The sequence below is a fragment of the Bombus affinis genome, chromosome 7, assembly GCF_024516045.1.
Source record: "Bombus affinis isolate iyBomAffi1 chromosome 7, iyBomAffi1.2, whole genome shotgun sequence".
Classification (NCBI taxonomy): Eukaryota; Metazoa; Arthropoda; class Insecta; order Hymenoptera; family Apidae; genus Bombus; species Bombus affinis.
The window spans coordinates 13,678,889-13,696,554 of record NC_066350.1 but is presented as its reverse complement, the minus strand read 5'-3'; the positions used below and the strand labels follow the sequence as shown (position 1 = coordinate 13,696,554).

The following is a 17,666-nucleotide window of genomic DNA, read 5'->3' as shown; positions in this document are numbered from 1 at the left end:
TAACACATGTACGTCACACATGCATTGCATATATATATACACATACACACATATATATATTTCAAGCGCATGATCATATTTTATATATATATATGTATACATAGAAAATATATTCATTAAATTTAATGACAAGTTGGCTGGTAGGTTATGGAATACGTGTAAAACAGGTGGTACGACTATTTACAGGATGTCGCTTTTTTATTTTCATGTATCCTTATGAGATTGTCTCCTATAATATTATCTCGCAGTAACCGGGAATCGAAGGACGCTCGACGATTAGAGGACATACACATAACTGAAAGTTACAATAATATTTACTTTGATAACATTTAATCCAGTTCATGTTTCGTTTGAATATTTGTAAGAAAATTATTTTACAAACGAGAATTAAAGAAATAAAAAATAAATAAATACTTTTTTCGACTATTTAACAACGATTTTAAAAGATTAATTTCGTAAATTGTGTAAAATTTGGATTTATTAAAATTTATATTTTAATTAAAATTTACAAAAGGATATGGAAAAGATAGGAATTTGGAACTTTTATATGTTAAATCTTATTAGAGCTGAATAGAGTGAAAAATAGCACGATCACGTAATGAACTCAACTGAATCTCGACTTTCAAATACATTGTAATATAATTGACTGAAAGATTACTAGTTCAAGAAAGTAACAAAACTACATTCAACTAGTCGATCGTGTATAATATAAAAGAGAAGACTGCACAATCATGTGGCCCGAGAAATTCGTACTTAAAACGATGTCATGTGAACCTCCTCCGTCAATTAATCCTCTCTTGAAACGGCAGTTTCCCGAAAAATTTTTGTGATCGAATTTTTCGGGTACCAACCGATATTTTTGGTTCAATATTGGGGATTTGCATTAGGAAAATATGATGCGTAAAGAAATTGTCCTCGAAATCGTATACAAATTAGACAATGATTAATTAATATAGTACGGATATGTATTTATGCAAATTCGTATTTTTGTATGTTCAGGTTTCCCATAAATACATGCAAATTTGCAGCCTACTAATTAATTTATTTTCTATTTGCGAATAACGACTCGAATAACTTATTCGTATTTATAAAATTCGTGATCTATTATCCGTTATTATACTTTATACTATCGTTGAACTTTTTGCTACAACATAGCCGTTGCATTTGTCCAACACTGATGTAAACATCCCAATTCTAGAAAAATACTGTAGGAGCAGGACACAAAAATTGTTTTCACAATATACAAGCAATGTGTTAGAATTCGAACGTATTTAGAACTCATATAAAGGTTAGATTCATGATGCTCTAAAGGAATCAGTACTATTACGGCAGCCCAAACGAACAGGACGATAGTAAGTAAGTACTTAATTGGTGATTGTTTAATTGGTTTCCGAAATATTCATCGGTCTATCGAAATTTGTTCTTTTACTTTATTTAAAATTTAAAATGCATTGGTGTGCAAAATTAAAAGAACATTAAATTTTTATCGAAAAATTGGTGATATTTAAATTGTTATAATTTCATAACAAGAAAACATATAACGATTACGGGCTCAATTGTGAAGCCATCAAAATCCTTGATTACGTTTTCCTACAGAGGTTTCTGCACATTGTAGAAGAGTGGGAGGTACAAATCCGACCGTGCAACTTCCACTTGAAGTATCACGTTGGATTATTCTAATGTCGGCGAGACACTTTTCGTTCAAAGTTCAATAAAACGGTGACAGAATATCGTACATCAACTCTACAGGGATCATTATAAAGGGAGTCTCTAATCTTCAAATTTGTGATAACTTTGGGCATCAAAAAAGTTTGTTGATATCTCTAGAATCGGTCGAATTTGAAAAATGTTCAAAACGAAAAAGCATCTTCGCGTTCCCATTCTCTTACATGATACAGCTACCTCTGTAGGAGAAGCTAAGGATGCTGAACGTATAGGCCTTACGCTTTAAAATGAGCCCATTTGAATGATCTTTTTATGTTTTCTTATTACGAAGTTCTAACAGTTAAAATATCAGCTATTTCTCACCGAAGATTGAGCGTATAGATATATAATGATTCATTTGAAAATATTGGTTAGATCGAAATGTTCGTAGTAAAATTTAGGAACGATTTAAAGGTATTATATTATAGAATTAGTATATCATTAAACGATATCTGCACCATTAACTTTGAAAATCAAATAAGTCATCAAAATATTCATATAATATAGTTATATGCATAGTCATAAAATTGTATAATTGCTTCGTTTTTGTCGATGTCCGAGTCACAGTATATTATGAAGTGTTCTTTTATATCCATATGATACCTATTAATAATTATTTGTTGGTAGGAATAATTTTCAACAGAATAATGAAAGTACCAGAGGTGACGGTTCAAAATCTTAGCTCGGCGTTCTTATGTATCCAGGAACACTTGCCGAAGGGGCTCATTTGCGAAGAGGTTACAATATTGTTGGATGTACACAACATCAGCTGGTCAGCGCTATGTGTCGCTACAGATGCTTTCCCGACGCCGAAAGATGCTAAGAATTGTGTCCCCTTAAAACGACTTTTGCAGACGAGCTTCGGAAAATATGGCGTAGTGAGAAGGGTACAAATTAGCATTCAGAAGCAACCGAATGGGGATGTATCGTACAAGTGGCAAGTGTTGATAGATCCACGACATCCTAGACCTAAGGCATTTGGTGTATACATACAGGATACATTGCAGCACTATCTTGAATGCACCTCGGATCAGATACATAACTAACTGAAGCTTCTACCACCAGTAGATATCAATTATATGTAAAATAATCCAGCAGCCTGATAGAGATAGTAACTTTTTTATGACTATTTGGCTATAGCTGTTGTAAGTTTGACACTACAACGAATGATTTTAAAGGCTGACTAGGTAAAAATGAATATCTTAGATCATATTTTATATGACTAATTTTTTTTCACAATATGAATGCTATTTTAACGTCTTTTGCACGACAAAGATCAAGAATGAAGATATTGCGAACGTAAAGATATATTACATAATATCTTACTTTTAGTACTATTTTAATATCTAAACTTTAATAATTTATACAATTGCTTTTTTTCATAACATAAATATTTTTTAACATTTTTTTCATAAACCGACAACGAAAAATAGCAAGAATGATGATAGAATATTTCACATAATATTATATGGTTTTATTTCAACGACTAAAATTTATTTTAATATATAAATCGATTTCTCGTAATAATAAATCTATAGAAATGCGAGCTACCGTCGAATTAGCTAGTACATTTATGCTTATTACATTTGTAATTTTTTTGTAAACGGTTCTCTTTGGCAACTGTTTCTGAACGCATAAATGTGCGGAGTTAAACTTAAATGAATTTTAATCATTGTAATAATATAAATTTATGCGACATTTCTTTTATTTAATTATATTGTATAGATAAGTGTAAGAATAAGAAATGAAAATATTGTACAATGCATTTAACTCATTTAATATTACAATATTTTTTAATATGTATGTTGATATAAATGCAAGAATAAAATGTAAGATCAAGTGTTATAAACATAATCGAATAAAATAAATCTTTATATTCTTTAATAATTTGTGTTAGAAATGAGAATGATAATATAATTTAAGATCATAATCTATAGTCGTTTTATTATTGATATTCAATTTAATACTTTTACTTTAAAATAAGATATTTATGTTATACATGAAAATTTATTTATATTCATACACAGTCACGTCTTAAATCATTCTATGTATTAAGTAGATAAGCAGTACAATATACTTATTAGGAAGCTACCTGATTTAAGTCTGATAATAGATGCATGAAAAATGCACTGATCTTACATACACAATTACTGCATGAGTGCTGTTTTATTTCTGTGACAAGCTTCTTGTCTCCTAACACTAAACCTACCGACACTTCGTGTATACCTATTCCTACCGTGTGCGGTCAAAATGATCGGTGATTAAAGAAATAATAGTTTTTATAATTTAACTTAGATAATGGTTAATTTATAACTAAATATATATAAAATGATGAACTTTTATAAAATTTCGTCCAAATTTACTTCTGTTTAATTTCAATTATAGACTTAAATAGAATTACACTTTTATTTATATAGAGATATATTTTATTCTACTTTGCTGCATTTTTTACAACTTATCTTATTATCAAATGTACATTTGCCGCATAAATATTTCCCGCATTTTAAACAAATTTTCGTAATTTTGTAACCCTTACAATTTTCTACTTGACAAGTTTTTTGTAGTAATGAATCTGAACTTGTTGATAGTTTTATTCGCAATATCTTCATTCTTGATCTTCATCGTGCAAAAGATGTTAAAATAGTTAGTTAAAATATTATGAAAAAAAAATTACTCATATAAAATATAATCTTAGATATTCATTTTTATCTAGTCAGCCTCTATTTTCAATCGTTGTTCTGTCAAACCTAAAACAGCTATAGCCAAGTAATCGTAAGAAGTTATTATATCAGGCTACAAAATTACGGGCTCTCATTTGAGGCATTAAGAGAGCCCGTAAGAGCATCAAGCGAGGAAGAATTAGAATTCCATAGTATTTCATGGGATTTTGATCGTTTGACGGTAACATAAAGAAATAAATTTCGTAAATATTGTAAAATTGATAATCTAAAAAAAATAAGAATTTCGCAGTCAAGAGTACGGGATTGACGTTGTGAATAAATGTGCACAGGCACGTAAGTTTACATACATTTATTCTGTTCTCTTTATTACATATAATATATGTTTAGTTAACCCTACCATTGAAGAGAATCTATAGCTGAATAGAGTGAAAAATAGCGCGATCACGTAATGAACCGAAACGCCAAGAGACATTGCACTCACAGAAACTCGACGTCCAAATTCATCGTAACACGATTTACTGAAAGATTCAAGAAACTGGCAAAACTATTTTCAACTAATCGATCGTATAATAACATAAAGGAGAAGATCATACAAGCATGCGATTCCTGCGTAAGTTAATTCATTGGCAATATTAAAATTTTAAGGTATACTTCCTTCCAGTACAATTAACTTGGTATCTTTAGACGAATTACGTATATACCATTGCTAACAATAATCCTTGTATACTCTCAGATCATTTACTTTATATCGTTACTTTTTTTACGTAGAAATTTGATTAGTTATTAATTATACAGTTATGATTAAAATAAAAAAGTTTTTCAATCTTATAGATTCAGTATTAAAATAGATTTATTCTAATTAAATTTTAACTAAATACGAACCATCCAATGTTGGTATTATCACCTTTTATTATCTAGTCTCGTTCGTTAATTGTACGCATTTTTCATTTCATTTTAACAATCATAATTATAAATTTCTTAGCGACCGTAATTATAAAAGAAAATAACGATCCATAATGTATATATACGCAAATTATAATTATTATCATAGACATCGTTACTGTTCTCTCTCACGTTCAGTGACTACGCCTGTACGTCTGAAGGAAAATAAAATATATGATAAATGTAATATGTGCCCCACCGAACATTTCAGTCACGGACACCTGTATATCATCGTTATGCAAAACATGCGAATTGCCGATCACCAACTTCTTATTACGTCCTAAATCTAGCTTTACAGATGTTCGTCGAAGGTTCGAAACATTCGAGCTAGACGTGGAAAAATAATCTATTGTTGCAAACGTCGTATGTTAGTATTCCGCACACTCGTACGTATTTACATACATACATGTACACACGGGACACGTTCCATTCAATTGTTCCTTTCATATAGCCTAAAACTTTCGAAAATCGTGCTGCTTCGAAATTAATCGATGTCGAACAAGTAGATTAATTTTTCCATTTTTTCCTTCTTCCCACTCTCTTTGTCATTTTCTTTTTTACTGTATTCTCTTTTGATCGATTTTTCAATGATATTACACACGTATCACGTAAAATCTAGTTGAACACAAGGAAGTGCGAAGTTGAGTATTTGAGCAATAGATCTTTTTTCTTTTTTGATTAGAATTAGTGATTTGATGGAGTGTTTCGAAGCCACGACGTTATTTTACACAGCATTCCTCTCGAAACAGCATAATTGTCGATTAATAAGTTCTTTAACTTATGTATCGAACGAAAAGAACATCGCAGCATTTATCGTCTGCGCGAATTTCTACTCACGACGGACCCACGTGTTTCAAGACACGTGGTAATTAACATCGAGATACGTCGAAATATTGCACTTTCTGTGAAAAATATTCGACAGAATCGCATTTAATGTCTTCCTCAGACTATTGTCGAAAAATCGGTAACTCGTCAACGTTTTTATCCGTCGTTTAGTTACAACGAATTTTGCTTCTTTCTTCAACAAAAGGAAAATTAAGATCACGAAAGGTATCGCTTTTCTATATATATGTATATAGAATGCAGTCACACCAGTGCTACCTACTAAGAATAACTCTATGTCGATCCTCGCGTATATAAATACCACGTTTTGTTTTATCTTTATCCTTAATCATTCCATCGTTTGATGCAGTGAGCGGAATATAGGATGTCTCTACGGTATTGCTGCTCTTGGCTCGTTTCAAAAATTTACTCGTCCTTCTTCTATTTGCACAAGATGCGACACACCTGATTAACCAGAAACACGCATCGTACGACACGATCGTTCGCGCATACCGTAGAATTATTATACGGAAACTCGCATTGTCCGCTTTCGTTCTCTCTCCGTTATTCTCGAAATTACGAAGTTTAAAAAATAGAACAGAGCAACCGAACTCTTCCCCGTTCTTCGATCAACAAAATTTCTATTAATTAACAGATACAAAATTTAGATCTGTTATCGTCGATTAATCAATATGATTTAATCAACGCTGTACAATTAGGAGAAAGCGATGGACGCTCGAAGTCGGATGTCGGATGATGGTTGAAGATATAACCGGAAGAAGATACTGCACTAACCAGCACGTAAACGAACCCGCGTGTTCTTCGTCGCCGATTATATCAAGCTTCTAGAATGTTTAAGTGGAAATTAGAACGTTTTTCTTTATGACGTCATAAAACATAAACGCGTGCGAGTATGCATATGAAAGTTCATCGATGGAAGAAACGATTTTTGATATCGTAAAATCACACGTTGCTAATTCCTTCATTCGCGTCGATTCTGGTACGACTTTACCAGATAAAATTGGTGTGTAAAATTGGCTTTTGAAATAACGAATCCTATAAAAAGGTACGATTAGATATTAAAAAGTAGGATATTCTGGTCTATGACACGTGTTGACGTTTTAATCGTTAATGATGCTCGTTTCGCAACGACGGTACGAATATAAATTTATATCGAGGTATAAAATTACAATCTGTAAACGTTGTTTAGCGTCTTTTCTTTTTCTTTTTTTATCTTTTTTACTGACCTTGCGATTAGGCACGCTAAGTTGTTTTCTTAAGTGTAGCTTAAACGTGTGATATTATTCGGGTAAGTTAATTACAAAATTCGACGAATCTTCAAAAGATATGCACGAGAAGAAATAGTGTTCCAATTCTCTCTTATTTAATTAAATATTGGCCTTTGAAATTGAAACTGTTTATACGAGTCTTAGAATTATTCTTCTCGTATACGACGTTTTCGATTACCAAATCAAAACTTTTGGTACCTTAGACGGTAACAATTAATTGTAGGTAATTAATTTTATCACTAAAACACAGTTCTAAAATTTCTCGTAGTCCCGCGGCTACGCTTCGAGACTACGAAATTCCATCGAAAAATACAAGTATATATTACTTAGTACGATTGCAGGTTGAGTGCAGTACTAGTTTGTTCAGCGTTTCAATCACGCTAAATTCCTATAAGACTTCACCGTAAAGTCGAGGTCTCTTAAACCTTCGCTGCAGCGTCCTTTCTTTCAATTTCTCTCAAACGTGTACAATTCGCTTTCTACCTGATTATCCTTCACGCGTGTTTGCACCTTGCAATCGCGTCCTGTGATTTTCAGATCTAGTCACGTAGAAAGAGTCTGCGGTAAAATCGTGGTCTGACATTGCCGTTTGCTTTTCTCTTTTCTTATATGTCAGAACAGTACAGCAAATTTGTTCGTTACAGTTCACTTTCAATCGCGTGTTTACGAACAAACCAAAGACCGGTTTAAGCATATTTCATGCGCTAGAAAAGAAAATATTATAGTTATTTGCATCTGTATTTCCTTAACTATAGATCTTTCTTCCTCTATTTTCTACATCTCTTTCAGATTTCTCACGTCCTTGCAATCGATACCATCTAAGATCTTTAGATGTAGATCCTGCTGATACTTCGAATGAACGTAATTATTGGTTCGTTAACGTTTTATTAAAAAGGTACGCGATTTACATCCGAAAGTCTTGGTATGGTATTCGTTCACTTGACCTGTTTACTACAATTAATTAACTCGGGAGGAAGATAACTCAGTGCATATGTAATACTCGCTTTCGTTACTGCCAAAAGATATGAGTGATTGATAGAAAGGCAGCACGCGGGATATAATATTGAAATATAACGTATTGAAATTTATTTATAGCAATATTACAATATAGGTAGAAATAGAATATACTTTTTATAGTGTAAGTTTACGTATAATTACGTTATTTGTAAATTTGTTATTTCATCCCAATTAATGATGAATAAAATATCTAAAATTTGTCTGTACCAAACTTAGAAGAAGAATCTATAAAATGTATAATTCATAAATTTGCTTATACAAGTTCAAGGTATATAATACAGATAGATCGTAACACTCTTACTAGTATAATAAAATGAAGTTTAATACGCACTTTTTTTTTTTAGTAATTTTAGTATAGTTACAGTTAGTTTTGGAGATGCATGTATCTACAGTGTAAGTACACATTCATGTTATAAAAGTTTGCTACAGTGAAATAACGAGTATTTCATGTAAGATACTTTTTTCTTCTATATTTATTCATAGTTTCTTCGAATATATTTGAATATTATGGATATCGTCTCGATACATTTGGATAGAACAGAATATCATATCACGTATACGTACATTTCAAAATATTTCATTTGCAGAATATGTATAATAACTTCGAACTGATATTCTGGTACGATCTAGTGTTATTTTTCGTTAACAGAACTTACAAAACAAGATAAGAGAACTAATAACTTTTTATCGATTGTTCGTAGAAATAGTTTACGTTATCGGATAGTTATCGAGAATAATCTCGCATAGTTAAATATAGCTTCTTAATGGATTACACTCTGGATAATATGCATTATGTAAGATTGGAATTTATCGAATGAAAATGAATGAAAATAATACGCCAAATTAATGTAAAGTTATTAGTTCCAAACGTTTTATCAATCTTTTAACATATTTCGAATATGCCAGTTTATAAAATATTGTTAATGTAAATTTTTAGTATAACATATTAGGGGTTTAAAACGCTACGTTAATGCTTAAGCTACAAGCAGATAACAGAAAGCTTGTACTGATAATCTAAAAATAAAGTGTGCGCTTAAATTATTACAGATTCAACATAGCCCCAAGCCACCTAATCATATGTGTGAATCACATTAATAATCTGTTAATCGTTGGTTTTTACGAACTACTGTTTTAAAAGCTACTTCAGTATCTCAGTTAAAATATATTATGCTCAAAAAAAAAAAAAAAAAAAAAAAAAAAACTGAAGACTTCCCTAAACAAATGAATGTATGACTGCTTCATTTATTTTCTCTATAAATTTTTTTTTTATACTAATACCTTGACTTAGCAATATCTTAAAAGATTAAGCTTCTTATTAGACATAATATATTATAATGATATACTATCCAAATAATTATTTTGTTGCCATATAAAAATATTAACTTTGTTCAAATTCTTTATTTTTCAAAATATCAACACTTTCGAAATCAAGTTGTAATTTTCACGAATAATACGTGCATTTCTACAAACTTATATTTCCCCACTTTTTTTTTTTTTTTTTTTTTAATAAAATATCTCTGCTTTATAGTTGAAAGAAGTAACAAAATTTCAAAGCAAATTTGTATTTAAAAAAAGTTTACACTACGTGCTCCTTTCTTTTTACGTTGATTATATATTTTGTTTTTGCGATTGGCAGTAACAAAAGTAATGAGAATAAAATGTAGCACCGATATTCTATACAGAAAAAGATGATATCAACAAAATTTTCGTTACACTTGCATCGCGGTGCAAAATTTTGAGAAAATTTCAACAAATACAATTGTAAATAAAATTAAAAGAAAATATTTCCAATTACAGTATTTACAATAAATATTTAAACATAATAGGAAGCTTTCTATACTTCCACTTCATATTAGAAAAACTGTACGTACATATATCCGAGTAAAAATAAAAGATTTTCAAATACAGGTAATTTAAAATAAATTCGAACAAAGCATTTGTTAAAAACAAAGCTTTCGTACAAATTAAATGACTACTTCATTTCATCATTGTTTTATTACAACTTGTATCTAAATTAAATTTAGCAATTAAAAAATAAAAATGGAGGTGGTCAATATTTAAATGAAATTATATACCATAAAAAGTGATGCAAGTGTTGATGCAAGTATCATCGGTATGTTACGACGCTTATTATGGAACGCATTTATAAACATGGAAAAAGTTATTTAACTTGAAAATAACCACCTTGCCATTTATTAACAGTACTCGTGTTATCTTTACAGAAAATGTCGCGCATTCGCGAAGGAATAGGAGAATAACGGTGAGTCAGAAAACGCAGTATAGAAAGACCTTGTATTCGTATATAGAACACTTAAAATACTTTTTTTTAACCCTTATGTTTATACCTCAATATAGCTATGGATACCTCTTCCATCGCTCTATATCGTGCATTCATTTCTTTCATTTACTCGCATGTTACGTCGTTTATTCGAAGAATATACTGTTTCATTATCGTTGTTAGGCGTGTGTACCAGCGGAAATTAAATAATGAATAGCGCTGTTTGGATATTTGGGCTGTAAAAGGTCAAGGAAAAACAGGCTCACGAAAAGTTAGCTACTTGGTCTCTTTAGTTTCACCTTCTTCTGTGGGGAGCTTGCTTGTAAGCGTATATTTACACCACGTCTCTTCACTTGAGGGTTGTTCTCCATAAAATTAGTTTGATCTGATGACGCTACAGATGCTGGTATAAAAATTAATATTTTATAATTTTTAATACCATTACTATAAATTACCCAGTTTGTTTCAAGAAAAAAGAATACAACTAACCTTGTTGTAACCACCTAACTTGCGTGGCTGGCCCATATCCTTTAACATTTCGTGCTGCTATTCTAAATATTATGGCCGGTGTTCGAGTAGTATCAACATAAGCGGCACTAAGGGAACTATTAGATACCGAACAAGAATTGTTTGTACCGCAATAAAATTTTGTAAATGTTAGGTTCGAATTCGACGCCGTTGTCTTTGGTTCTCCGTTATTATTTGGTGCGGTATTTGCCATTGCTATGTAGGCAGAATATTCCAAAATGGGTCCATCGTTTCTGTTAGGTGGTGGTTCCCATGAAATATGAGCACCGTCTGCCGTTTTACTAATTTTTATAGCGCTAGGTGCCCCGGGGAATCCCGGGACATATGTTCTGAACGCCGATACCTTTAATAAAAAGATGTTACATGAAGTTATATATTTTTATTTTAATTTCCGTACTTGCAATTATTTTACTTACCTCGCTCCAATCACTTTGTCCACAACTATTCACAGCAGCAATTCTAAGTTTATAAATGGTTCCCTGTTCTAAAGGAACCTTTGTTCTTCCTTCAAAAACATCCATAGTTAATGGTTGCGTTATATCTAAGGGTTCGTCATTAGGTAAGTAATAATGTTGTACAGTAAATCGTGATTCCTGTGTTACTCCTACATCATACCATTCTTCTTCTTTTTTTTCTTTTTCAGTCTACAAAAAAAACGTTAAAAATTACTCATATACGAAAAAAGTTAACTGCAAATTGTAATCTAAGATATGCACTTTTACCTGTTCAGCCTTTATTTTTATTGGTTGTTCTGCCGAAACTAAGGCAGCTGTAGCCAACGTAGTTAATGCCGTGGAATCATCTCCATTTTCTGTTCTAGTACCATTCATCTTTTCTTGTTTCAAACTTTCTTTTTTGATAGGTTCGTCTTTTATTTCCATTTTCATTGGAATTACTGGTTTTTTAATATCCATTTCCTTCTCAAGAAGATTAATACTATTGACGGATGATGCTGGCGGTTCAGGAATCTTTGCTTGTTTCATTGGCTCATCAGGTTGTTCTAATTTTATTTGCATGATGGATGTTGTAATTGGAATATTAACAGTGGTAGAAGTCGAACAAGAATCTGTAACCATTGGTTCATCGTTATCCTCTAATGTTTCCATTGGAGTTCCTTCAGGAAGATCCATTGGTGGCTCCACAGCCTCATCTTTAATTTTTTCTAAAACTTGAGTTTCTTCTTGAGAGAGTTGTGATAAACTATCTTCAGGTGATAAATGTTCAGGAACAGATGGTTTCTCAGACTCAGAAGCATATGTATCTACTGCCATTAATTTTATATCATTATTTTCCATCTGTTCACTTTCATCATTTTCTGGCAGTTCCATAGCATCTGGCATGGATGCTTCCTCTGATGAAGCTTCTATTGGATCTTGCATACTAGAAATTTCAGGTTTTATTTGTGCTTCTTCAACTGATGCATCATTCATATCTTGCATATCAGTTTCATTTGCTGGTTCTGGTTCATTAGAAACTTCAATAGGTATGTCATTTTCGTCTGGCTGAGCATCAATGGAAGGTTCTGGATCTATTGGAATATCTTCTGCAGCGCTTGTAGAAACAGGAAGTTCGGATGCTCCTTCTGACAAAGTTTCTGGATCTTTTATAGAAGACTCGTCCATATGAACAGCTTCCACTGGTGCTGCATCTGTATCTTGCTCCATACTTACGGAGTCTGCAACTTGTGAATCTTCTTGATTCTCTAACACCGGATCTTCCGCTAAATCAATTTTATCGTTCTCTTCGTCATCATCAGACAGAAGAAGATCTGCTGGACCATCAACTTGGGGAATTAAAAAGTTACCATCTCTATCAATTTGCATTGATTCACCAGCTCCCATTTGAGAAACCAAAGCAGCTGCTGTTGTAGTTTCATCACCATTACAACTTTCTTCCATTTTACCATCTCCTGCTCCACCATCATCTGTAGATACCATGAATGATAGATCACCAGAAGGTTCTTGAACTGGATCTATTAAACCTGCTTCTGCAGCTAATGCAGCCAATGCTGCATCAGTGGTGGCAGGACCATCAGATGTAGATGCCAATGAAGCTGATGGTTGTTTTTGTGATGGGACAAATAACATTTTACTTGTATCTATTGTCTCTGATGCACTTGAAGTAGTCACCATTGTGCTACTTGTAGGCATGAGAGTAACCGTTTTTGCACCTATTCCTCCAGACATTTGTAATGTTACAGGCTTACCAGATACTGTGACAGTCTCTGGCGTTTTCTGCATTTGTGGCATGGTAACAATCTGACTCTTTCCAGGATTAAAGATAGCTTGTGGGCTTCCTTTAGTTGTAATAGTTACCGTTTTTGGAACACCACCTTGGCCTGGAACTGTAATAGTAATCGGTTTTCCAGTAGTGCCACCGCCCATTGCACCAGATGACACAACGATCATCTTTACTCCTTGTTGATTTGTTACGTGATTAGTAGCTGATAAGGGTAAAACATTTACGGGTGTGGTAATATTACCCGTTTGTCCACTGCCAGCTTGGGATGTAGTTACGGCTTGTATAGTTCTTAAATTAGATCCCGTTGTAACTACTATTATTTGATTACGGCCAACTAATCCACCATTACCACCAGGTTTAGTAATCATTATCGTTTGTTTACCACTAATATTTTGCCCTTTGCTCATTGCAACGATGTTAGATGTTTTCATAGTTGTAAGAATCTTAGATCCCTGTACAGTATTCGGATTTACTAATCTCAATATTTTAGCCCCCTGATTAAGTGGCTTTGCACCTGTTGCTTGAACAGTCTTTCCTGGGATGAGGCTTACTTTAGGCACAGTTGCTACCATCGCTTGTGCTGTTTTAAGAAGATGTACTATCTGGGGTTGACCAGATATATTTTGCCCTGGTTTTTGTAGGATAATTTGTTTACTTTGTTGTGGTGAAGCAGTTCTCAATACTGTTGCTCCAGGGGCAGCGAAACGTATTTGTTGGCCTGGTTGTACATTTTTCATCCTAATTGTATTAGCTGTAGTTTGTGGAAGAATTGGTACATTGTTCATGCTTATTTTTGGCGTAGCAGCAGCTGCTGCTGCTAAGGCAGCAATTCCTGACATAGCAGCTGGTGTTTGGCCTGCCACTGTAGTATTAGAAGTTGGAGCTTGTTCAGTAGCAGTAGTTGCTGTTGGCGTCGTTGTAACTAAGGGAGAACGAATTCTGATAAGATTTCCGGCTACTCTTGGTGTCAATGGACTTGATGGTTTTGTTACGCTTTGTGATGGTACTGGTTTTTGAACTGGGCTTTGCACAGTTGACTGAACTCGGACCGGAGTTTGTGGAGGTATGGACGGTCTAATAGTGGTTGGAGTATGTGGAAGCTCAGGAGCAGCAGTAACAGGTGAAGATGTAGCAGAATCAGTTGCAAGAGTAACCATTGCCGATGTCGTGGTGGGTGTTGCTGTGTTCGCTGGAGTGCTGACTGTAGGAAATGTTCCAGTTGTCGCTGAAGGTTTACATTTTTGTATTTGCAATATGTAGTACTGTGCAGATGGCACTGGTGTCCATTGAATTTCCAGTGCTTGCAAACTAGCCCTAACTAAATTCAGTTTCGATGGTGCAGATGGTTTACCGACTTCGAGGTACCATAAATCTTTACAACAAACCTGAGGATAAAAATAAATCATATTTTATAACAGGTAAAAGCATTCTCGAATTAAAAATAAATTATAAGGACTAACCCTAACCTGATTGTTCCAAGCTTTGCGATATCCATCTCGACCAGACCATACATAAAGTTTATTATGCATTCCAATCGCGCAGTGACCAGCACGTGCACGAGGAACATTTTCCTCCAAAGTATCAACCGTTAACTGTTCCCATGTCCAAGTTTCTAAAATAATGTTGTCAATTACGAAATCATGCATGAACAAATATAACATCAACTTACCTATATTTAAACAAGCCAGCGTGTTTGTGCATTTCCACTCTTTTTCATGTGTTGCAACTTTAACATCATCAACAACAAGTGGTACCCATCCTCCAAAAACGTACATTCGATGACCAATTAAAGTGGCAGTATGAAGAGAACGGGGTAATGGAATAGGTCCATGAACCACTGGTTTGTGCCAAGTCATTGAATCAACATCAAGATACCATAAATCACCCAAACGACAGCCACTCATACCACCATAAATCACTAAACAGGTTTTTCCTGTCTTACTATCAGTATAAGACACTCCAGTATGAGACTCTCTAGGTGGTGGTGCATGCCCATTTGTTTGTGGTACATCCCAAACTGTTCCTCCATTAGGAAGTAGTTCAAGGGTATATAGGTCATTTAAATATCTTGGTATATTATTCTTATGATCCTCACTATCATTAGCCAATCCTCCAAAAAGAAAGACTCTATTACCAATAAGGGTGAAACTATGTCCTAATCTAGGACATGGTGGAGAATCATTTTCCGGTGGTCTGGGTCTCAATTTTTTCCATTCCCATCTAACTGCTTGAAGTTCATAAAGCTCATCTGAATACTTTCCATATTCAACCATACCACCAAAAACCAAAATACGACTTCCATCAACAACAAATCCATATGCAGCACAGCCAGGTGGAATATCACCTTTTGTCGATGGTACAAACCATTGATTAGTTGCTGCAAAAAGTAATAATGTGTATAAGTAAGAAAAAATTTTTCAATGCATGATATACATTTGTAATGAATTAAAAAATCTTTAATTATTTGAATATGTTACAGAAATTTACATAATTTTTATTTGTGAACAAAACTTTTCAATAAATTTATAGAATGATATTAATCAACTTAAAAACTAAGAAATAATATTAAATTTATTAAATATTTATAATATAAAAAATCTTATATTTATATGTTTAGAATTACACTTTTATTAAGGTATATTATTATATTTATTATCTTTATATCATATAAGTAACTTGAATAGTATTACTAAGGGAAACATTTCAAAATTAAGTACAAAATATTCGTTACAGTACGCATGCGTATAATTGTTGGCAACATAGTAAAAGAAAAGCTATACGCATTCATGATATGGTAAAGATGTGAAAACCTAAAATGAAAGAGTGGGAGGAGAAATAGGAACAGAAAGAAAAAAGAAAAGGAAGGGTGAAGCGTGAACGTGGAATGACGGGAAACGCGGCGCGTTGCATATCGTGGTGGGGCGTATAAGACAGCAATGGCCGCTCCCGTGCGTATAAACATGAAAAATGACAGATCGCACTAATTCTACGCATGAAATTAACCCAATGTCTAACAAACAAGACTTATAAAGACACGTATAGTAAAGGTACATTTAATGTATATGGAACATATGATAATAAGACATCTGACATAAACAAAATTCATGGTTTTCACGATGATCCGGCCGGTGACCGTTTTGTCAATGTATGCCGCCATCTTGGATCGCGGGAATCATCAAGAACGGCGCGAAAGACGCACAGCAAGGAAGCAACTTACTCGTATTATAGACATGAAGCTCGTCAACAATACCCTCATTTCCACCGCCGAAAACGACCATAAGGTCCTTAAGAGCAACTGCCCTGTGTCCATGCCTAGGTCTTGGCTGGGGTCCGGACGGATTTGTGATCCGCTTCCACTTTAGCATGGGTGCCGCCATGATGACCATCGATCACATCATTTTTTCATACCGCGCAGCTATGCACCCACCGTGTTACCCCTAGAGCAGTGCAACGCCCGATGGTTTCTACGATAGTGTGTCCTTTTCTTCAAACTTTTCTATCTTCGATGTCCACGATACAACAATTTGGATAACTTCGAAGGTTCACACACCCAACGAGAACTTACTACTTCTTGATATTCTTAGCACTGTCAATATCGCACGTCTTGATTATAACCTACCTTCGGCTATTGTTCTTTATTAATTAATTTGACTTAACAAAATGGTCCATACAAATATAAAGTCAGATGAATTTTTTTCGGTGGGAATCATGAAAATTCTACGCGATTTAGAAGACGTCTGTAACGTAACACGTATACACAGAACGCACACCGTGTATTTACGTTCACGATGTTTACGGCACTGATTTCATGTCTTCTAGTGTGCTCACTCAGTATTCATCAATGATCCACCCCCGAATATATTTTTCATGCCACTAAATTATTATTATAGTTAAATAATGATTTTTTAATGTTATATTTTAATCTAAATCTATTCTGTACAGTTTCTTATAATATTTGTAAAATAAGTTTATCTGTTCGTTACTTTTAAAGATTTTACAAACCAACAAAAAACGACGCAACAAAAAAATTCCCTATGTATCCAGATTTCCCTAGATAATCATAATACAAATTTGTTAAATATGATAACTATGTGATAAGAAATTTGTAATATTTACTGTAAGAATATATTACCGTTCATAATTTTGTGATTCGTACAAGCGAAC

At 33.3% G+C, this 17,666-nt stretch overlaps 2 protein-coding genes across 5 annotated transcripts; one reads left to right on the top strand and one right to left on the bottom strand.

Moving 5' to 3' along the window:
* The first annotated feature begins 5 nt into the window (after window positions 1–5).
* Window positions 6–2,916, top strand: LOC126918224 (uncharacterized). Of its 3 annotated transcripts, none has more exons than XR_007711271.1 (2): window positions 6–1,352; window positions 2,409–2,916. XR_007711271.1 is itself a non-coding variant. In XM_050725919.1 (2 exons), exons 1-2 carry the CDS (start codon window positions 2,301–2,303, stop codon window positions 2,748–2,750), a joined length of 369 nt encoding a protein of 122 aa, XP_050581876.1. In that variant the 5' UTR covers window positions 1,486–2,300; the 3' UTR covers window positions 2,751–2,916. The 3 variants fall into 3 exon arrangements, 1 of the variants encoding a protein (XP_050581876.1); XR_007711270.1 differs by having other exon boundaries at window positions 6–1,356; XM_050725919.1 differs by lacking the exon at window positions 6–1,352 and adding an exon at window positions 1,486–2,327.
* A 1,803-nt stretch (window positions 2,917–4,719) lies between these two features.
* LOC126918187 (host cell factor) lies at window positions 4,720–17,448 on the bottom strand. 2 transcript variants are annotated; one of them, XM_050725827.1, is made up of 7 exons: window positions 16,720–17,448; window positions 15,172–15,879; window positions 14,963–15,114; window positions 11,984–14,887; window positions 11,678–11,905; window positions 11,223–11,604; window positions 4,720–11,136 (listed from the first exon to the last, which is right to left on the bottom strand). In XM_050725827.1, exons 1-7 carry the CDS (start codon window positions 16,886–16,888, stop codon window positions 11,006–11,008), a joined length of 4,674 nt encoding a protein of 1,557 aa, XP_050581784.1. In that variant the 5' UTR covers window positions 16,889–17,448; the 3' UTR covers window positions 4,720–11,005. The 2 variants fall into 2 exon arrangements, with proteins under 2 accessions (XP_050581784.1, XP_050581785.1); XM_050725828.1 differs by having other exon boundaries at window positions 14,969–15,114; window positions 16,720–17,445.
* Window positions 17,449–17,666: the final 218 nt, after the last annotated feature.

What these genes read in the sequence shown, in the direction of transcription:
- LOC126918224 (XM_050725919.1), top strand. Translation starts at nt 2,301, where the DNA reads ATGATACCTATTAATAATTATTTGTTG. An exon ending in CTATTAATAATTATTTGTTG is followed by an intron (nt 2,328 to 2,408) that starts GTAGGAATAATT and finishes TTATGTATCCAG; the next exon opens with GAACACTTGCCGAAGGGGCT.
- LOC126918187 (XM_050725827.1), bottom strand. Translation starts at nt 16,888, where the DNA reads ATGGTCATCATGGCGGCACCCATGCTAAAGTGGAAGCGGATCACAAAT. An exon ending in GCTGGCTTGTTTAAATATAG is followed by an intron (nt 15,115 to 15,171) that starts GTAAGTTGATGT and finishes ACATTATTTTAG; the next exon opens with AAACTTGGACATGGGAACAG. An exon ending in CTTGGAACAATCAGGTTAGG is followed by an intron (nt 14,888 to 14,962) that starts GTTAGTCCTTAT and finishes TTTTATCCTCAG; the next exon opens with GTTTGTTGTAAAGATTTATG.